The sequence below is a fragment of the Eriocheir sinensis genome, chromosome 2 (assembly GCF_024679095.1).
Source record: "Eriocheir sinensis breed Jianghai 21 chromosome 2, ASM2467909v1, whole genome shotgun sequence".
NCBI lineage: Eukaryota > Metazoa > Arthropoda > Malacostraca > Decapoda > Varunidae > Eriocheir > Eriocheir sinensis.
Window position 1 is genome coordinate 22,918,995 of NC_066510.1, and position 13,636 is coordinate 22,932,630.

Below are 13,636 nucleotides of genomic sequence, written 5' to 3' on the forward strand. Positions count from 1 at the left end.
CTATCATAGGAACTTTGGTCAGACATTGTTTGGTAGTTGATTCTATAAATGATATTCGTATAAAATATAGGGCAAATAAACTCCTGGAGCATTTGTCGGCTGCGGAGTCTTGCTAATATTCTCGTAGTAGCCATGTGCAAATTTTGTGGGTCCAACATACCTAGTCACCAGTGTAGTACAACCATACCTATCACAGTACCGCGTATACCAAAATATTCTCCGTTAGTCCGGCGATCTCCGTCACTTGCTAAGCTACCCAGCCATGCATAGTTCACAGACCAGCACCATAATTGTCTCGTACGAGAATAATCAAACTAACCCAAAGTAAACAAAATAAAAAGAAGACAGCAGAGAGTGGGAAAAAAATCAAACCAAAAATACATGGGTGACTTTAATTATTCTACAAACACAAATTAATATTAAAAAAGAAATTTAAATGTGTAAAATAATAAGAACGAGACAGAAGAAAATATAGAAACGCCTATGGGATGACATGAACGCTATGATAATCATAATTTTAAAAGTAATGAAAATAAACCATGTTCCCAATTCTACCAGGAAGGAAAAGAAATAAATTCCAACAAGAATAAAGAAACAAAATAGCAAGATCTCTAATGGCACACCTGCAGATGGTGCTAAAATGTACAATCACTGCCAGACCTGTGCCCTCTACTGGTAATAATGATGATACAGTGGCAATAACACGATAACCAGGCTCAATATACAGTATCAAGTGATGATGATGAAAATAATAGAAAAATAACAATAAAATAGTAATAATAATAATAATAATAATAATAATAATAATAATAATAATAATAATAATAATAGCTATGAAAATCTTTTAACAATAATAATAATAATGACAATATGAGTACTAATAAAAAAAATAATAAATCACATAATATATAACTTCTACTCAAAATGCTACACTGAAATGTGTTATGGAAATTAATTACAATTACTGTTATGCTCTAAAAGGCCCCTAATTTGCTTCTTTATTACATGGCATGTTTGCAGAATTTCATGTACAGTATTTGAATCTCAATCTTTGCCTTAAAAAAAAAAGTACTCGTTAACACAATAAACAGTTAATGCTTACAAGACTGAACAAACATAATAATTGTACAGAAACACGACAACAGCTCCACCATTCTTAACCCTTCAGGAACACAGAGTTAATAGAACTATATTACAATACATTCAGTGCGCATAACTTGTAGCCCAGCTCGTCCCCGTGCTCGAGGTTTTCTCCACCAATGGTATCATCCCTTTAACATAACACTATGTATATAACGAGTTTGCGCTATCACAAATTTGATAGTGGGAGAGATATATAGAGAAAAAAAATCTATGGTCACTACGAATATTACCTACAAGGAGATGTGCTTTAAAAAACAACTTCCATCCGTTCATCCGCAAACAAGCATCGACCAAGCGGGGCACACAGGAGGCAGGAGAGCAATCAAATATAACGAATAAAAATTATCTATAACTACAGAAAATGGGAAGTGGCATCCCAGGCAACACTGAGCGTGTCTGCTACACGCACAAGCGAGATACACGAGGGTGGAGGTAGTAGTGGGGTGGGTACAGAGTCAATAATATAATAAAATACCCTGTAAAAATGGTCCCCAGCGACGGGGGAGGGGAACGTGCGGACTTAGCCAAGTGTCATGGATACTGGAGGTGAGAGCGTCGACACTGCACCACCCGACTCTTTGTGTCAAGAAAGTAATCCTGGGTCTGTGCTCATTGAGAAAGATCCTTCCACCAATTAACATGTTAAATCTAAGCTTAATCTTACTCAGCCTACTTTGTACTACACTCCACTACCGCAGTAGGGCAACGAAACCATTTGTAATCTTTCTCAACAGCCTAAAGAGATGAGGACTGCTCTTGCCCTCACCTGTTGACAACGGAAACGTGTGGAACAACGGTAAACTTGGTACTAAAATGCAACATCTGGATAACAAATGATAACCAACCAGAACAGGGACGCAGCACCATAGCAATCATGTTTTCTTTCAGTTCAACTAAAAATCCAGATTCTGGGCGGCGCAAGGACGCACAAGATAGGCCGCTCACTACTCGCGGGGTTCCATGGAGCGACTCTCAGCACTCAGGTCAACGAGGCGTACACTCTCAGAGATTTGTTAGTTTACTTAGCGCAAATGAGGCTTTCATTTCCTTTCACCGGATGGCATCAGATGCCCTCATCATTTTCTCACCGGAGCTGTTAACAACTGTGACCGGAAAGCGTCCAAGCGGCGGCTGCTGATTCCGCGGAGCTTCTCCACAATGTGCACCTCCTGCACCTTTAGCGGTGCGTCGAGGCCACCCAGAGGTTACCGGGCGGCAAGTTAGATCACGCCTTGGAGCTAAACTTAGGCAATTTAGACAGCGTTACACACTGTGAGCAACGAAAAGGTCCCCGAGGCAGCCAGGCCGGCGGCGGGGAGGGCGGTATGTGTCCTGCCTGGCCGCCGCGCCAGCCGTCACAGGTTACCTTCACGCATAGAACGTTATCACACCTCTCGAGGCGCCCCATTATTTTTGAGTTAACAGTGATAACAAAGAAAATCAGTGAAAATGATTTCTTAATTATTAAAAACATCGTTGATAAAATGTGTGGTACTGAATTATTTTTAGTCACGATTAATCTTGAACGAACGGACTCAAAGCTGAATACATAAACGTCATGCTGGGAACCGCGTCTGGGAGGGAGAAAGGCTGAGGAAGTGTAATATGTCCCAGGCCGGGCTGCCGCAATGATGGCCGGTGGTAATGGCCATGGCCAAGCCGCCAAAACTAAAGAGAGCGAGGAAGACAAGGTATGCAGCGAAGGAGCTATGAAAAAGAATAAAAAAACGAGGTAGCCAAGGATAGGGTCGGACACGTACACAGGGACTACGAGCAGACACAGACATATCATCAGCAGGGAGAGGGGACAACACAGGCTGAATTCACAGGGTTGACACCGATTGTTTTGACTCAACAAAAAAAGCTCTTGAAGGTTTCAAGTTAAGCCATGCACGCAGCGATCACCCATACTGCGAGGACGAGCGGGTGAGCCTTGCCAGTCCAGAGCCTTAGATCGAACATGAGAGGGAAAAGGAGTGAATGGAGGAGTGAAGTGGGCTGCAGAGGAAGGGGTGGAACGAGAAGGGCCATTATCACAAAGCTGTTTAAAGTTATATGAGTCAAAACAAAAGAAAATAAGACTTTTTTTCTTTATCCTTAGATTAGTATCTCGTCGTAGAAGCCGCTAAGTGTCCATTGTGTAAATCTTTACTGGTCCTTCAACCTGCGGTAAAGGTAAGTGACCCGAACAGAGAGTTTTTGCTTTGTCAAGGGTTTGTGGCATTGAAAAGGGAGGGATGAGGTAACTTGGTGACTAACACAACTGGTATTATCCAGTTTTTGTGTCATGCAACATGTCTAAGCCACGTGGGTAACAGGGATGCGGTGGGTGACTGAGGGCGCGGAGGGTTGGTGAGGCAGCTTTCGCTCTTACAGCTCCCTATTTCCCTCAGGGTGTAGCTCATCCTGAGGGAAGGACTGATTTCTAGACAGAACGACCCTGCGCGGTTTGAGGATGGACATTCAAAAGAGTCCAACTGAGGCTCTGGACTTTTAGCTTTACAGAGGCTCCCCAGAAAGAGGAGCTCTGGTGCCCGGAAAAACCAGGATGGCCTCGCCTTCCCGGGGCGGGGCGGGGCCAGTGAGGCTCCCGTCCCCCACGGTAGCGGCGTGCCAAGCTGGCCAGACCGAGTACAAGAACCCCCCTCGAGTGTGACTTGTGAGCCGTTTATAACAGTCAACACTTGAATTAACAACAACACAAACATTCTTAACGTGCCAAACGAACAAGTAGCTATGTTGAGCAAACACATTTTGATGTAAAGTTTCACTTACAATAATATCATCTGGGGAGGTTGGACTTCACTGCGGCTACTGTACAAAATATCACTCATGACTCACATTCTAAGGGCCGTATGGAAGATCCGGAAGGCTGTGGCGGAGGTGATCAATGTTTAAGCTTGTCGGTCTTATTTACTTGAATTTTTGCTAAATTTTCACTGCTAGAATCCCTTCAGATTGATGTAGAGAGAAACTTGGACACCAGTGTTGGCGCGGCGCAGCCTCAGCGCGTGTCCACAATGCGGCCCGAAGGATGCTGTTGCCTACCACGACGCGGCGGTGGGCAAGAGTACATCATCGTCTCCCAACTCTCCTTCAACGCACTCACACATCCACTCAGACAACTTTTTTTTAAACCTTCTTTGTCTATGAACATCACGTTATCTTTTTTTTATAATATATACGACAGAAGATGTTGCTAGTCTATTTATCCATGCAAATATATAGAAAAAAACGAACCAACATTATCCTATTATTTCACTCCCTATAGTCGTAAGTACAAAAAGGAAACAGAGTAACGAGTCGTTATTAGCTATGTACCCTACTAAGTACTTTTTTTCATAACCTTCTACCCATGCATAATACAGAACTTTTGCGACATACAAAAGTAGTGTCCTTAGATTCTGAAGTCAAAGTGTTAAGTACCTGTAAGTGTTGGCGGAAGAATGTAGATTATCGGGAAGTGCTGTATACTGTAACATGTGGAGTTTTGATGCTTGGCCCCTGATTGCCTTTACAAAGTCGACTCAAGTGAGGTCTGAGAATTGAAGGTCATGAGGCGTGAACCCCTGGCAGGATTCACCGGAAATCTACAGTCTTCCGAATGCCGAGCCGTCAAATCGGTCTCGATCACTGGTTTGGTCGGAGAAAAAATAAATCAATAGACTAACAATATCTAAAGTGAGTCTTTAAAAAACACATATTTTTGAGTCTGCCAGAAGCTCTTCTTGAGACCCATATGTTTCATTATGGGGAACCTGCAACTACTAGAGACTTCAGACTTTACTTGATACACACACGAGACAAACGTAGAAATAATCGTATACTTCCTGGATGGAGGAGGTTAGCACTGCCCGCGAGTTCGCAGGGCAGTCATCGTGGGCAACGAGGTTTAGGGTTAAGAGTCCTTGTCCAAGCAGTAGGGACTCAGGGGGGAGGGGAGACCTTGCCAGACGCCAGGGCCGAGAGACCCGAGGACAGGGGGCCAACTGGCAGAAATTTTGTAAGTGAAAAAAATGTAATCTGGAACCGTCTATACTCTTAGAGGTAGAACTTACAAAAATGAAACTTTATACTGGCGTCCCGGCGTGTTCAGTGAGACCTGTTAAAGACGTTATCACAAGGGACTGAGGGTCCTCAGGTTTGTGAATAATTTGGTGTCGGTGGCTGGGTTCATCCACCGCCACTGAGCAAGTCCGGACGCTTGGCTGAAAATAGCATCAAGTGACAAAAATAAGAAAATACACCACTGTTGTAGAAAATCCCGTATAGAGTTTGAAAGTAACCTAACTTAAGTTTTGTGCTACGGTCAAAGAAAATTCAGTTTGGGGAGTTCTATGGGTTTCGATGGATGGTGGAAGGCACCATAACTAGTAACAGTATTGCTTGTTTAGCTATCACGATATCGGAGAGTTGCTCACTGTAACAGTGAAGAGGAACGTGAACTGTATTCTGGTGGGTTTGTACGGGACAGCACGTGGCTGCTGTTTGTTGCTGTAGGTGCTGTTGGTGCTACAAATGGGAGTCCAGAGCTCCACTACCACCACCTCGCCTTAACTCCACTCGTCCCCTTCCCTCTCCAGTTACTCACACCTCCACAACCGTACCGGCCAGTCCTTACTGTGCCAGTCTTTACAGACATACGTGAGAAGCAGTTCCTGCGACATGAGTGTCGTCATGCGATTTAGTGTGGTTATTGCACATTTACACTAACGTTTTCCTGCTAAGCGAGCGTTCCTTAGAGTCAGGCGACTTGTCTTTCAGACCTCGTCCAGCTATCACCAGGCACGTATCACAACTCGTCACTGGGCTCTTGCTGGGAGTGGTGGCCACAGCCGCTTCTGCTGCTGCCAGGCGGCTCCCTCTCCCGTGCCCCCGCCCCGTGCCATCAATACCCTGTATTCAGCCCCTCCTACTGGCTCGGTCCACACGCTGCGGCCCCAGCACCGTAGGGAAGCGCCTGAGTCGCGGGCCGCCAAGCGCGACCCACTCCCAGTCGACATCGGGGCCTGGTTGTGGCCCGCGCTCCACGCTGCACACTATTGAGTGACACCCTTGTCCTTGAGGAGCAAGTCGGAGCTCATAGTGGGCTGGTGGGCGTAATTACGGATCTGGTGGAGAGAGATGAGCTGGTTCGGGAACTGATTTGGTTTGACGTCCATGGAGGGCATCTGTGTGTGCGTCTTGGGGAAGCTGATGGGCTCGTAGGGGAAGTAGCGCTGTGATGATGACGCCATGGACAGCTGGGTGCCTCCACTGATGGGCAACATACTCGTCTGGATCGGTGTGAATGCTGACGACGTTTTGGTGGCAATAGCGTCGTAAGACATGTTGGAAGCTGGCATGTGGGCGGGGGTGTGGCGGAGCTCCTCGGGGCGGTGGTCAATGTGCTCGCGGGAAGAGACCAGGTGGCGGGTAGGGTCTAGAGAGTTTTGAAGACAAGTCTCCGACATGCGGCTGTCCATGGCTTCGAGGGCGGTGGACTCTGGCTTGGGCCAATAAGGATTATCCTGTCGAATTCCATGGGCTGTGAGGGAAGGCCTCTTGTCTGGCCGCTCAGCGTGCTTCTGCATATGCTTCTGCAGGTAGGTTTCTTGTGTGTAGCTTTTGCCGCAATACTGGCAAATGTGAGTCTTGAGATGTTTGCTCTCCTTGTGTTTGGGAATGTGCTCCAAAAGAGAGGCCTCGTCCGCAAAACATTTGTAACAAGAGTTACACTTGTATGGCTTGTCAGTCTGGTGGCATCGGGAATGGCTCTGTAGGTTGGACAGCTGACTGAATGCCTTGTTGCAGCCCGGGTGACGGCACTTGTAAGGCTTGTCGCCCGTGTGGGTGCGGATGTGCTGCTGCAGGTGAGAGAGTTGGGTGAACTTGCGTTGGCAGATCTCACAACGATAGGGCTTGATTCCCAGGTGGATGCGTGTGTGCTGTGACAAGTATGAAGAGTTGGCGAAGGCTTTGGAACACTGAGAACACTTGTAGGGCTTGGCCTCTCTCATGTGGATTTGAGTGTGGAGCTGTAAGTCCGCTTTGCTACCGAATATCTGTGGGAGGAGAAAAGAATATCATGAGATGGTTGCATAAACAGATAAATAAAACTAAATATAACTTATTGCTGAGCTGTTTGTCTTGTGTGTTTGCTGTGTACTTTTACGCTCTTCTGATTCTCTCAAGATAGTCATAGATAACCATATCGCCCGACTCCCCAACATTACCTCAGACACTGAATATATTTTAAAAAAGGAAGTTTCTAATTTGTCCTTGAGAAGCTTACCATTAGCGGTCCTATTTACAAATTAAAAATACCCTAATGCTTACCTACAAAACGGCTCCATAAAGGTTAAACGCCTGCTTCGTAATGTTATGACCGTAATTACCAACAATGAAACCATTTATATGCTGAACGACCACAAGCCCTCCGCCGCGTGTGCTGGGCGGGTAAGCGGAGCACGGAAAGAGGCGTCCCATTACCCCTCAAGGAACGTCTCACGCTCGCTCACTCACTGGGGCTTCAGAACAAGTAAACCAACAACCCATGAAGTTTGATGGTCGTTCGCCTTGCCGCCAGTTTCACGTATGTTACTGTTCCGTTGATGAAAATTAATCTCGGTAGTTGGTGGTGTGTGATGATACGTTGTGAGTGTTTCTTTACTTCATACACACACACACACACACACACACACACACACACACACACACATTACGTTACATTACAGATCATCAAGGCAAACCATCTTAACAGTAAAAAAAAAAAAGTACACATGCTTTCTTCTCGCACTATGACCATCCATCCTTTCTCCTCCCCGTCCGTCCTTCCGTCCATCAGCCCCCTTTAAAAGCCGCTACTCAAATGCAATATCTGCCGCCATTCCCGCCCATTAGATAATAAAAAACCGTTAGGAGGCTGCCGACAAATCCATATCCGTCGTGGTTTCTGGAGGGTAGGACGCCCACCCCGGCCCGCCCCACCGCCGCCCACCCCGTGCCCCACCGCCGCCCGCCTCCCCACCGCGTCCACCCCTTTATTCCGCCCTGCCCCTAGGTCTACCTTGCTCCACCCCTGTCATGATCCTATGTCTTCGGTAGGCCGCCCGACTCTCTCTCTCTCTCTCTCTCTCTCTCTCTCTCTCTCTCTCTCTCTCTCTCTCTCTCTCTCTCTCTCTCTCTCTCTCTCTCTCTCTCTCTCTCTAAATCTTAGCTAATGCATCATGTTTTAAACAATCCCCGTAATTTTTTCCATCTCCCTTTTATTGAGATACTAATTCCTTATGTGCAAACGAGTAGTTAGCACCTGTGTGTGTGTGTGTGTGTGTGTGTGTGTGTGTGTGTGTGTGCGAGATCAGTGATTACATCCCCCCCGCACTCTAACATCCCTCCACACCCGGGAATCGCAGAGTCACCTGAGACATGCCCGGAGGTGAAACAAGAGACACACAAGGTGGACGAACCGAAAAATTTCTTCCATACATAGACAGAAAGGGATGGGAGAGGAAAGGAGTGAAAAGAGGGGCGGGCGCGAAGGAAGGCAGAGACTCGGATACAGGAAGGATAACTTTAAATCCGAGATGAAAAATGGGGTGAGCGAGACCCACGTGGTCAGCACATAATGTTCAGCTGTTCCCCCCGCCACATCAAAACCCCCTGTGTAAATAAAGGCCAAAGGGAGCGTAGGCCGACCTGCTGACGCCCCGGGGAGAAGGACACTTACGCGCCCTTTACCCAGGGGTCAAGAGGCGCGTCAGGCTGAGGGGGAAGGATACGCCCCATGTGGAAAAAAGAGCTACCGTAGGCCGTCCCTCTGATGACGCTGCCAGACGGTGGTCCACGTTTTTTCTTTGCCGAGTGTGACACTTCGATATTTTTTTTTACATCACTTTGTTTTTCCTGTCGTACCTTCAACTTTTGCTCCCTTGAGGATTAGTTCGAGTACTGTTGCTACAAATATCTTCGTCAGTTAGCAACTATGATTACCGAGGTAGTGCTTGAAGGGGGAGAGATAACGGGATAAAAGGAAGAAAGGGTGAGCGAGCAGAGGAGGGAAGAGGAGGAGGAAGAGGATGAAACGTAAGGCAACCCTCTCCACAGCTGCTACGGACAGTCTGTTGACGTACCTGTCCATCCAACCTCAACAGTTTCCCACATAAATTATTGACTAAAAAAGACTGCAACAATGGCTAAATGCGGCACATAAAGAGGAATTGTACAAAGGTAGTTCAGGCGAGTCTCATCATGAGGATGCAGTGAAAAGAGCACGGAGGGGGGGGGGAGAGAGAGAGAGAGAGAGAGAGAGAGAGAGAGAGAGAGAGAGAGAGAGAGAGAGAGAGAGAGAGAGAGAGAGAGAGAGAGAATTTTATCCAAGTATCAGAAGTACGTGCACTACTCCATATTTACGACAATTTCTTGATAATAACTCCCACAATACACGTGAAAAAATCCCAACGGTAACAAGATTTTTTTCTGGGTCACATCGGCCATTTAACCCGCAACAAACGCTACATGGCAAATAAAAAGAAGCACAAAAAAAAAATAATGGCCACAGGGTCATTTTATTTGTAAAGTGACTTTTTTTGTCTCTTCTTAAAAGGCAACATGAAGAAAGGGTTGCTCATAGAAAGGGTGAGGCGGTGTTCCGAGGGGTGGGGGGACCGGGGTAGAGTGGCAGCCAAGAGGGTGGAGGGGGCGCGTCTGTGCAATAAGGCGGATTGATTTGGATTGAAAAGCTGCTTAGAGGCCTGTTGTCGCCTCAGTGAAGGCCAACAATGTGTGTGTGTGTGTGTGTGTGTGTGTGTGTGTGTGTGTGTGTGTGTGTGTGTGAATTCAAAACAAACACACACAAACACATACATAAACACACACACACACACACACACACACACACACACACACATACACACACACACACACATACACACACACACACACACACACACACACACACACACACACAGACAGACCCAGGAAGAAATCTTGACTGAACGACATTCGGAACAAACACGGCAAAATACAGAGACCCTTTTTTTTGTACGGAAGCAAGAATTTCTGGGGGTGCCAAATGTTCTGACCCCCGAATGGCCTAAACCCAGAGGATGGATGACGGTACCCAGCAAGTCCCACGGTCCACCGTCGCCTCCCACTTCAAAAAAGTTCCCATGCGGATTCCAAAGAAAAAAATCTAAAAGAATACAGTGCTAAAAAATGTGGGTTCCCAGGAAAAGGATACATCCCTGGAATTGGTCAGAGGCAATGGGAGAGCGAGACAGGAAGAGAGGGGGGAGTTGAGGGGTGGAAGGGAGGTAGAGGTGAAGAGAGGGAGCAACAGAAGGAAAGCTGGGAGGTGTGGGGAGAAAGAAAAGGGTGTAGCGACGCAGACCAAACGACTGAAGGGGAGTCAGAGGGAGGAGAAAAAGGGAGGGACGAGGAGAGAGTAAAGCTGGGGTCGGAGTGTTGGAGAGGCAAAGAGGCGGCACTGGAGGGAGGGAAAAAAAGGAGAGTAAGGGGATGCAGGAAGGAGACTAAAAAGGATGGCATCAAAACAAATGGAGAAAAAAAAATGGGTTGGGTCCACATGCGATCGTGCCGAGTGACCTGGGAATGAAGGGCGAGGCGAAGGGCAACACTGGACTATACGGGTCTGAAAAGAGCGAAGCAAAGCACACTGGCTGGCGAGGGAAGAGGGAAGGGTAGGCCGGCCAGCGAGGGTGAAAAGGGCAACTGGAGAAAGAGAGGAAAGATCAATGGCCATAATGGTGTGGAGGGAGTGATCAGAGAAGAGAGCAGTGGACAGGAAGAGGATAAAGGAAGTAAGGGGAGAATAAAGACCTAAAAAGAGAGAGAGAAAAAAAGAGAGAAATACGTACCGCACAGAGGAAAGAAATATACTCTCAAGCCTGGGCCAGCACATGTGAAACAGAGTAAAGGGAAGAAAGAAAATCGAAAAGAAAGAGAGGAAATATAAGAAATGGTGATGGACATAAAAAAAGAGATGGACACACGGAAGGAAGGGATGGGCCATGGGACGGGAGGGTTGTAGGCCGGAGGAAGGAGGGAAGGGAGGGATGGAAGTGGAGGAGGGAAGGGAGGGATCGAGGGGGGGTAGGGGCAGGTACTGAGACGCGTCAATGGGTAACCGTAGAGGGCCAGCGAGATGCTCATTGTGACTGCCTGCCTGCCGGAGCGAGACACAGCTCAGCCATGACAGTCCGGCCGTGAGAAGGGACACACACACACACACACACACACACACACACACACACACGCACGCAGACGAAGATATTACAGTATTACTTCACAAAAAGGGTTGAGGTATAAACGCTAAATAAGAAAAACCGGTGTGTGTGTGTGTGTGTGGGGGGGGGGGGGAGAGAGAGAGAGAGAGAGAGAGAGAGAGAGAGAGAGAATAACTATGTCCCCTTTGCTTTAACTTTCCAAACAACCGTAAAAGAGTCGCGGAAGGAAGGATAAAGGACGTGAATGGCAGGGCGAGGGGGTGACGGATGGATGGAGGGGGGAGGGGGAGGTGGAGGGGGAAGAGGGGGAGGTGGTGGGTCGTCACGGTAATCCCCTACGGTGAATGGAATAGCTTGGAACAGGTGGAGGTGTTCGTCGCCTTAACAGTGATGGTGGTGGTGGTGATGGTGGTGGTGATGGTGATAGTGGTGAAGGTGGGGGAAGTTTCGAGGATGGTGATGATGCTGAAGATGATGTCGATTAGTGGTGATGAGTGTGGTGATAATGATAGTTTTCAGCCCTAGTTTTTACGATTTTGTTACAGCAAAAACACTGGGAAATGGATATGTGAGGAACGTAACCAAATCTATCTATTTTGAAGCTGTAACTATTTTTCTCGTTCTACTTCAATCCTCCTGCAATACATTTTTTAACCTAACCATTTAATTCCACATCTATTACTATTTCGTGTATTTTTTGGCCTTACATACGTCAGTCACTCCCTTGTAAATCACCGTCCCCTTGTTAACGTACAATCACAGTGACGGAGAGGGAGTTAATCACGACGTAATAACCCGGTCCCGTACACGTACTCATCGCTGTACAATAAAACATGTTTATTGCCCCACACCCGCCACTCACCGAGACATGACCTACGCACTCTTGCTGCCCCTGGTGGCGGCGGAGGGCTGGCTGGGGGAGGAAGGCTGAGGTAGAGAGGATGCGGAGGAAAGATGAAAGGTTGGTAAGATGAAAACATGTGAGGTAAGAAGTTAAAAAGGTAAGGAATGGGATAGGAAGGAGTACATACTATCACAAATTTTAAAAGAAGTTGTGTTAGTGTTGGTGATATAGCGGTTAGTTGAGGCTGTCCCCTGTAATCGGCTTTGATGAAACCAGTGAAATAAACTGTGTACATCGACAGATAATTACGATAAATTCCCCTTGTGAAAACCAAAAGACAAAAATGATATCTGTGACAAGGTCTTACAATATTCACTTTTATGCTTACTTAATTCAGTTTTTTTTCCTCATACCCTTTTTTTCCTTCCTCTTCTCTTTCAGAATTCGCTCCTCCATGAACAAAATCCTCCCCCTTCCCCTCCGCCTTCTCATTTACACGCAAACGCCTCTTCTCCTCCTTCCTGTAACGCTCGGAAGTGAGGATTATGCTTGTACGTCGTGACTAATTTACTAGATTTTGGCCTCACGCATCTCGCCTCAAGTTTACATTTTCCCCTTACCACCAGCATCCTCTCTCTCTCTCTCTCTCTCTCTCTCTCTCTCTCTCTCTCTCTCCCACCTGCCTGCCCGTTAATTTCAGCGGTCCACACCACCATCCGCGCCATAAGAGGAAGTGCGAATGAAACCCTTATTCGCTTTTGTTGCCCTGAGTATTTTTTCTGCCTTTTTTTTCTCTTAAGCAAATGAAGTGCAATGCGCGTTTTATTTGTGTTACATATTTTCTTACAGTATAGGAACACACGTACGTATATACAAGAGTAAACACACGACTATGGTTTCTTTTGCCGGCGGAATGAATCAGTGAAAAGAGAGTGAAACGGCACAGTGAAATATTTAATTATTTATCTTGGGGCGGTAAGAAGGTACGGCGGAGGGGAAGAAGGGGGAGGAAGGGGGGGAAGGTTATTCTGGATAGTGGTATTGATAGTGGTGGCGGCGGGGGCAGTAGTAATGGTGTTGATGGAGGTGGTGGTGGTAATGGTGAGGTAAGGATGAGCTGGAAGGTAGGGAGGGAGGAGTAAGGCGAGGGTAAGGGCGGGAATGGGAGAACCAACGCCCTCGCTAACTCAACCTTAAACAAGCCATCAGCCACGCCGCCACACACCATAGATGCCAACACAGCTCGTCCCGCTGAATGCTAATGTCAGACCACCAAGCCGAGCCACTGTGGAGGGCAGGGGCGCCGCAAGGGGAGAGGGTTCGAAGTGGTGTGATTAATGAGGCAGGTGGACTGAGCCAGACCCGAGCCAGCTACAACCCTCCCTGCTCTCACACATACACTCCCAGAAGCACTAATGACTTC

At 47.1% G+C, this 13,636-nt stretch overlaps 1 protein-coding gene across 8 annotated transcripts in view; it reads right to left on the reverse strand.

Moving 5' to 3' along the window:
• Positions 1-378: 378 nt before the first annotated feature.
• The window catches only part of LOC127001478 (zinc finger protein rotund-like), a 261,691-nt gene continuing 248,433 nt past the window's right edge, over positions 379-13,636 (reverse strand). For all 8 annotated transcript variants that reach the window (XM_050866049.1, XM_050866058.1, XM_050866041.1 and 5 more), the window contains one exon: positions 379-7,187. In XM_050866049.1, coding sequence (XP_050722006.1) covers positions 6,183-7,187 — 1,005 coding nt within the window. In that variant the 3' untranslated portion in view covers positions 379-6,182. The remainder of the gene's footprint in view (positions 7,188-13,636) is intronic.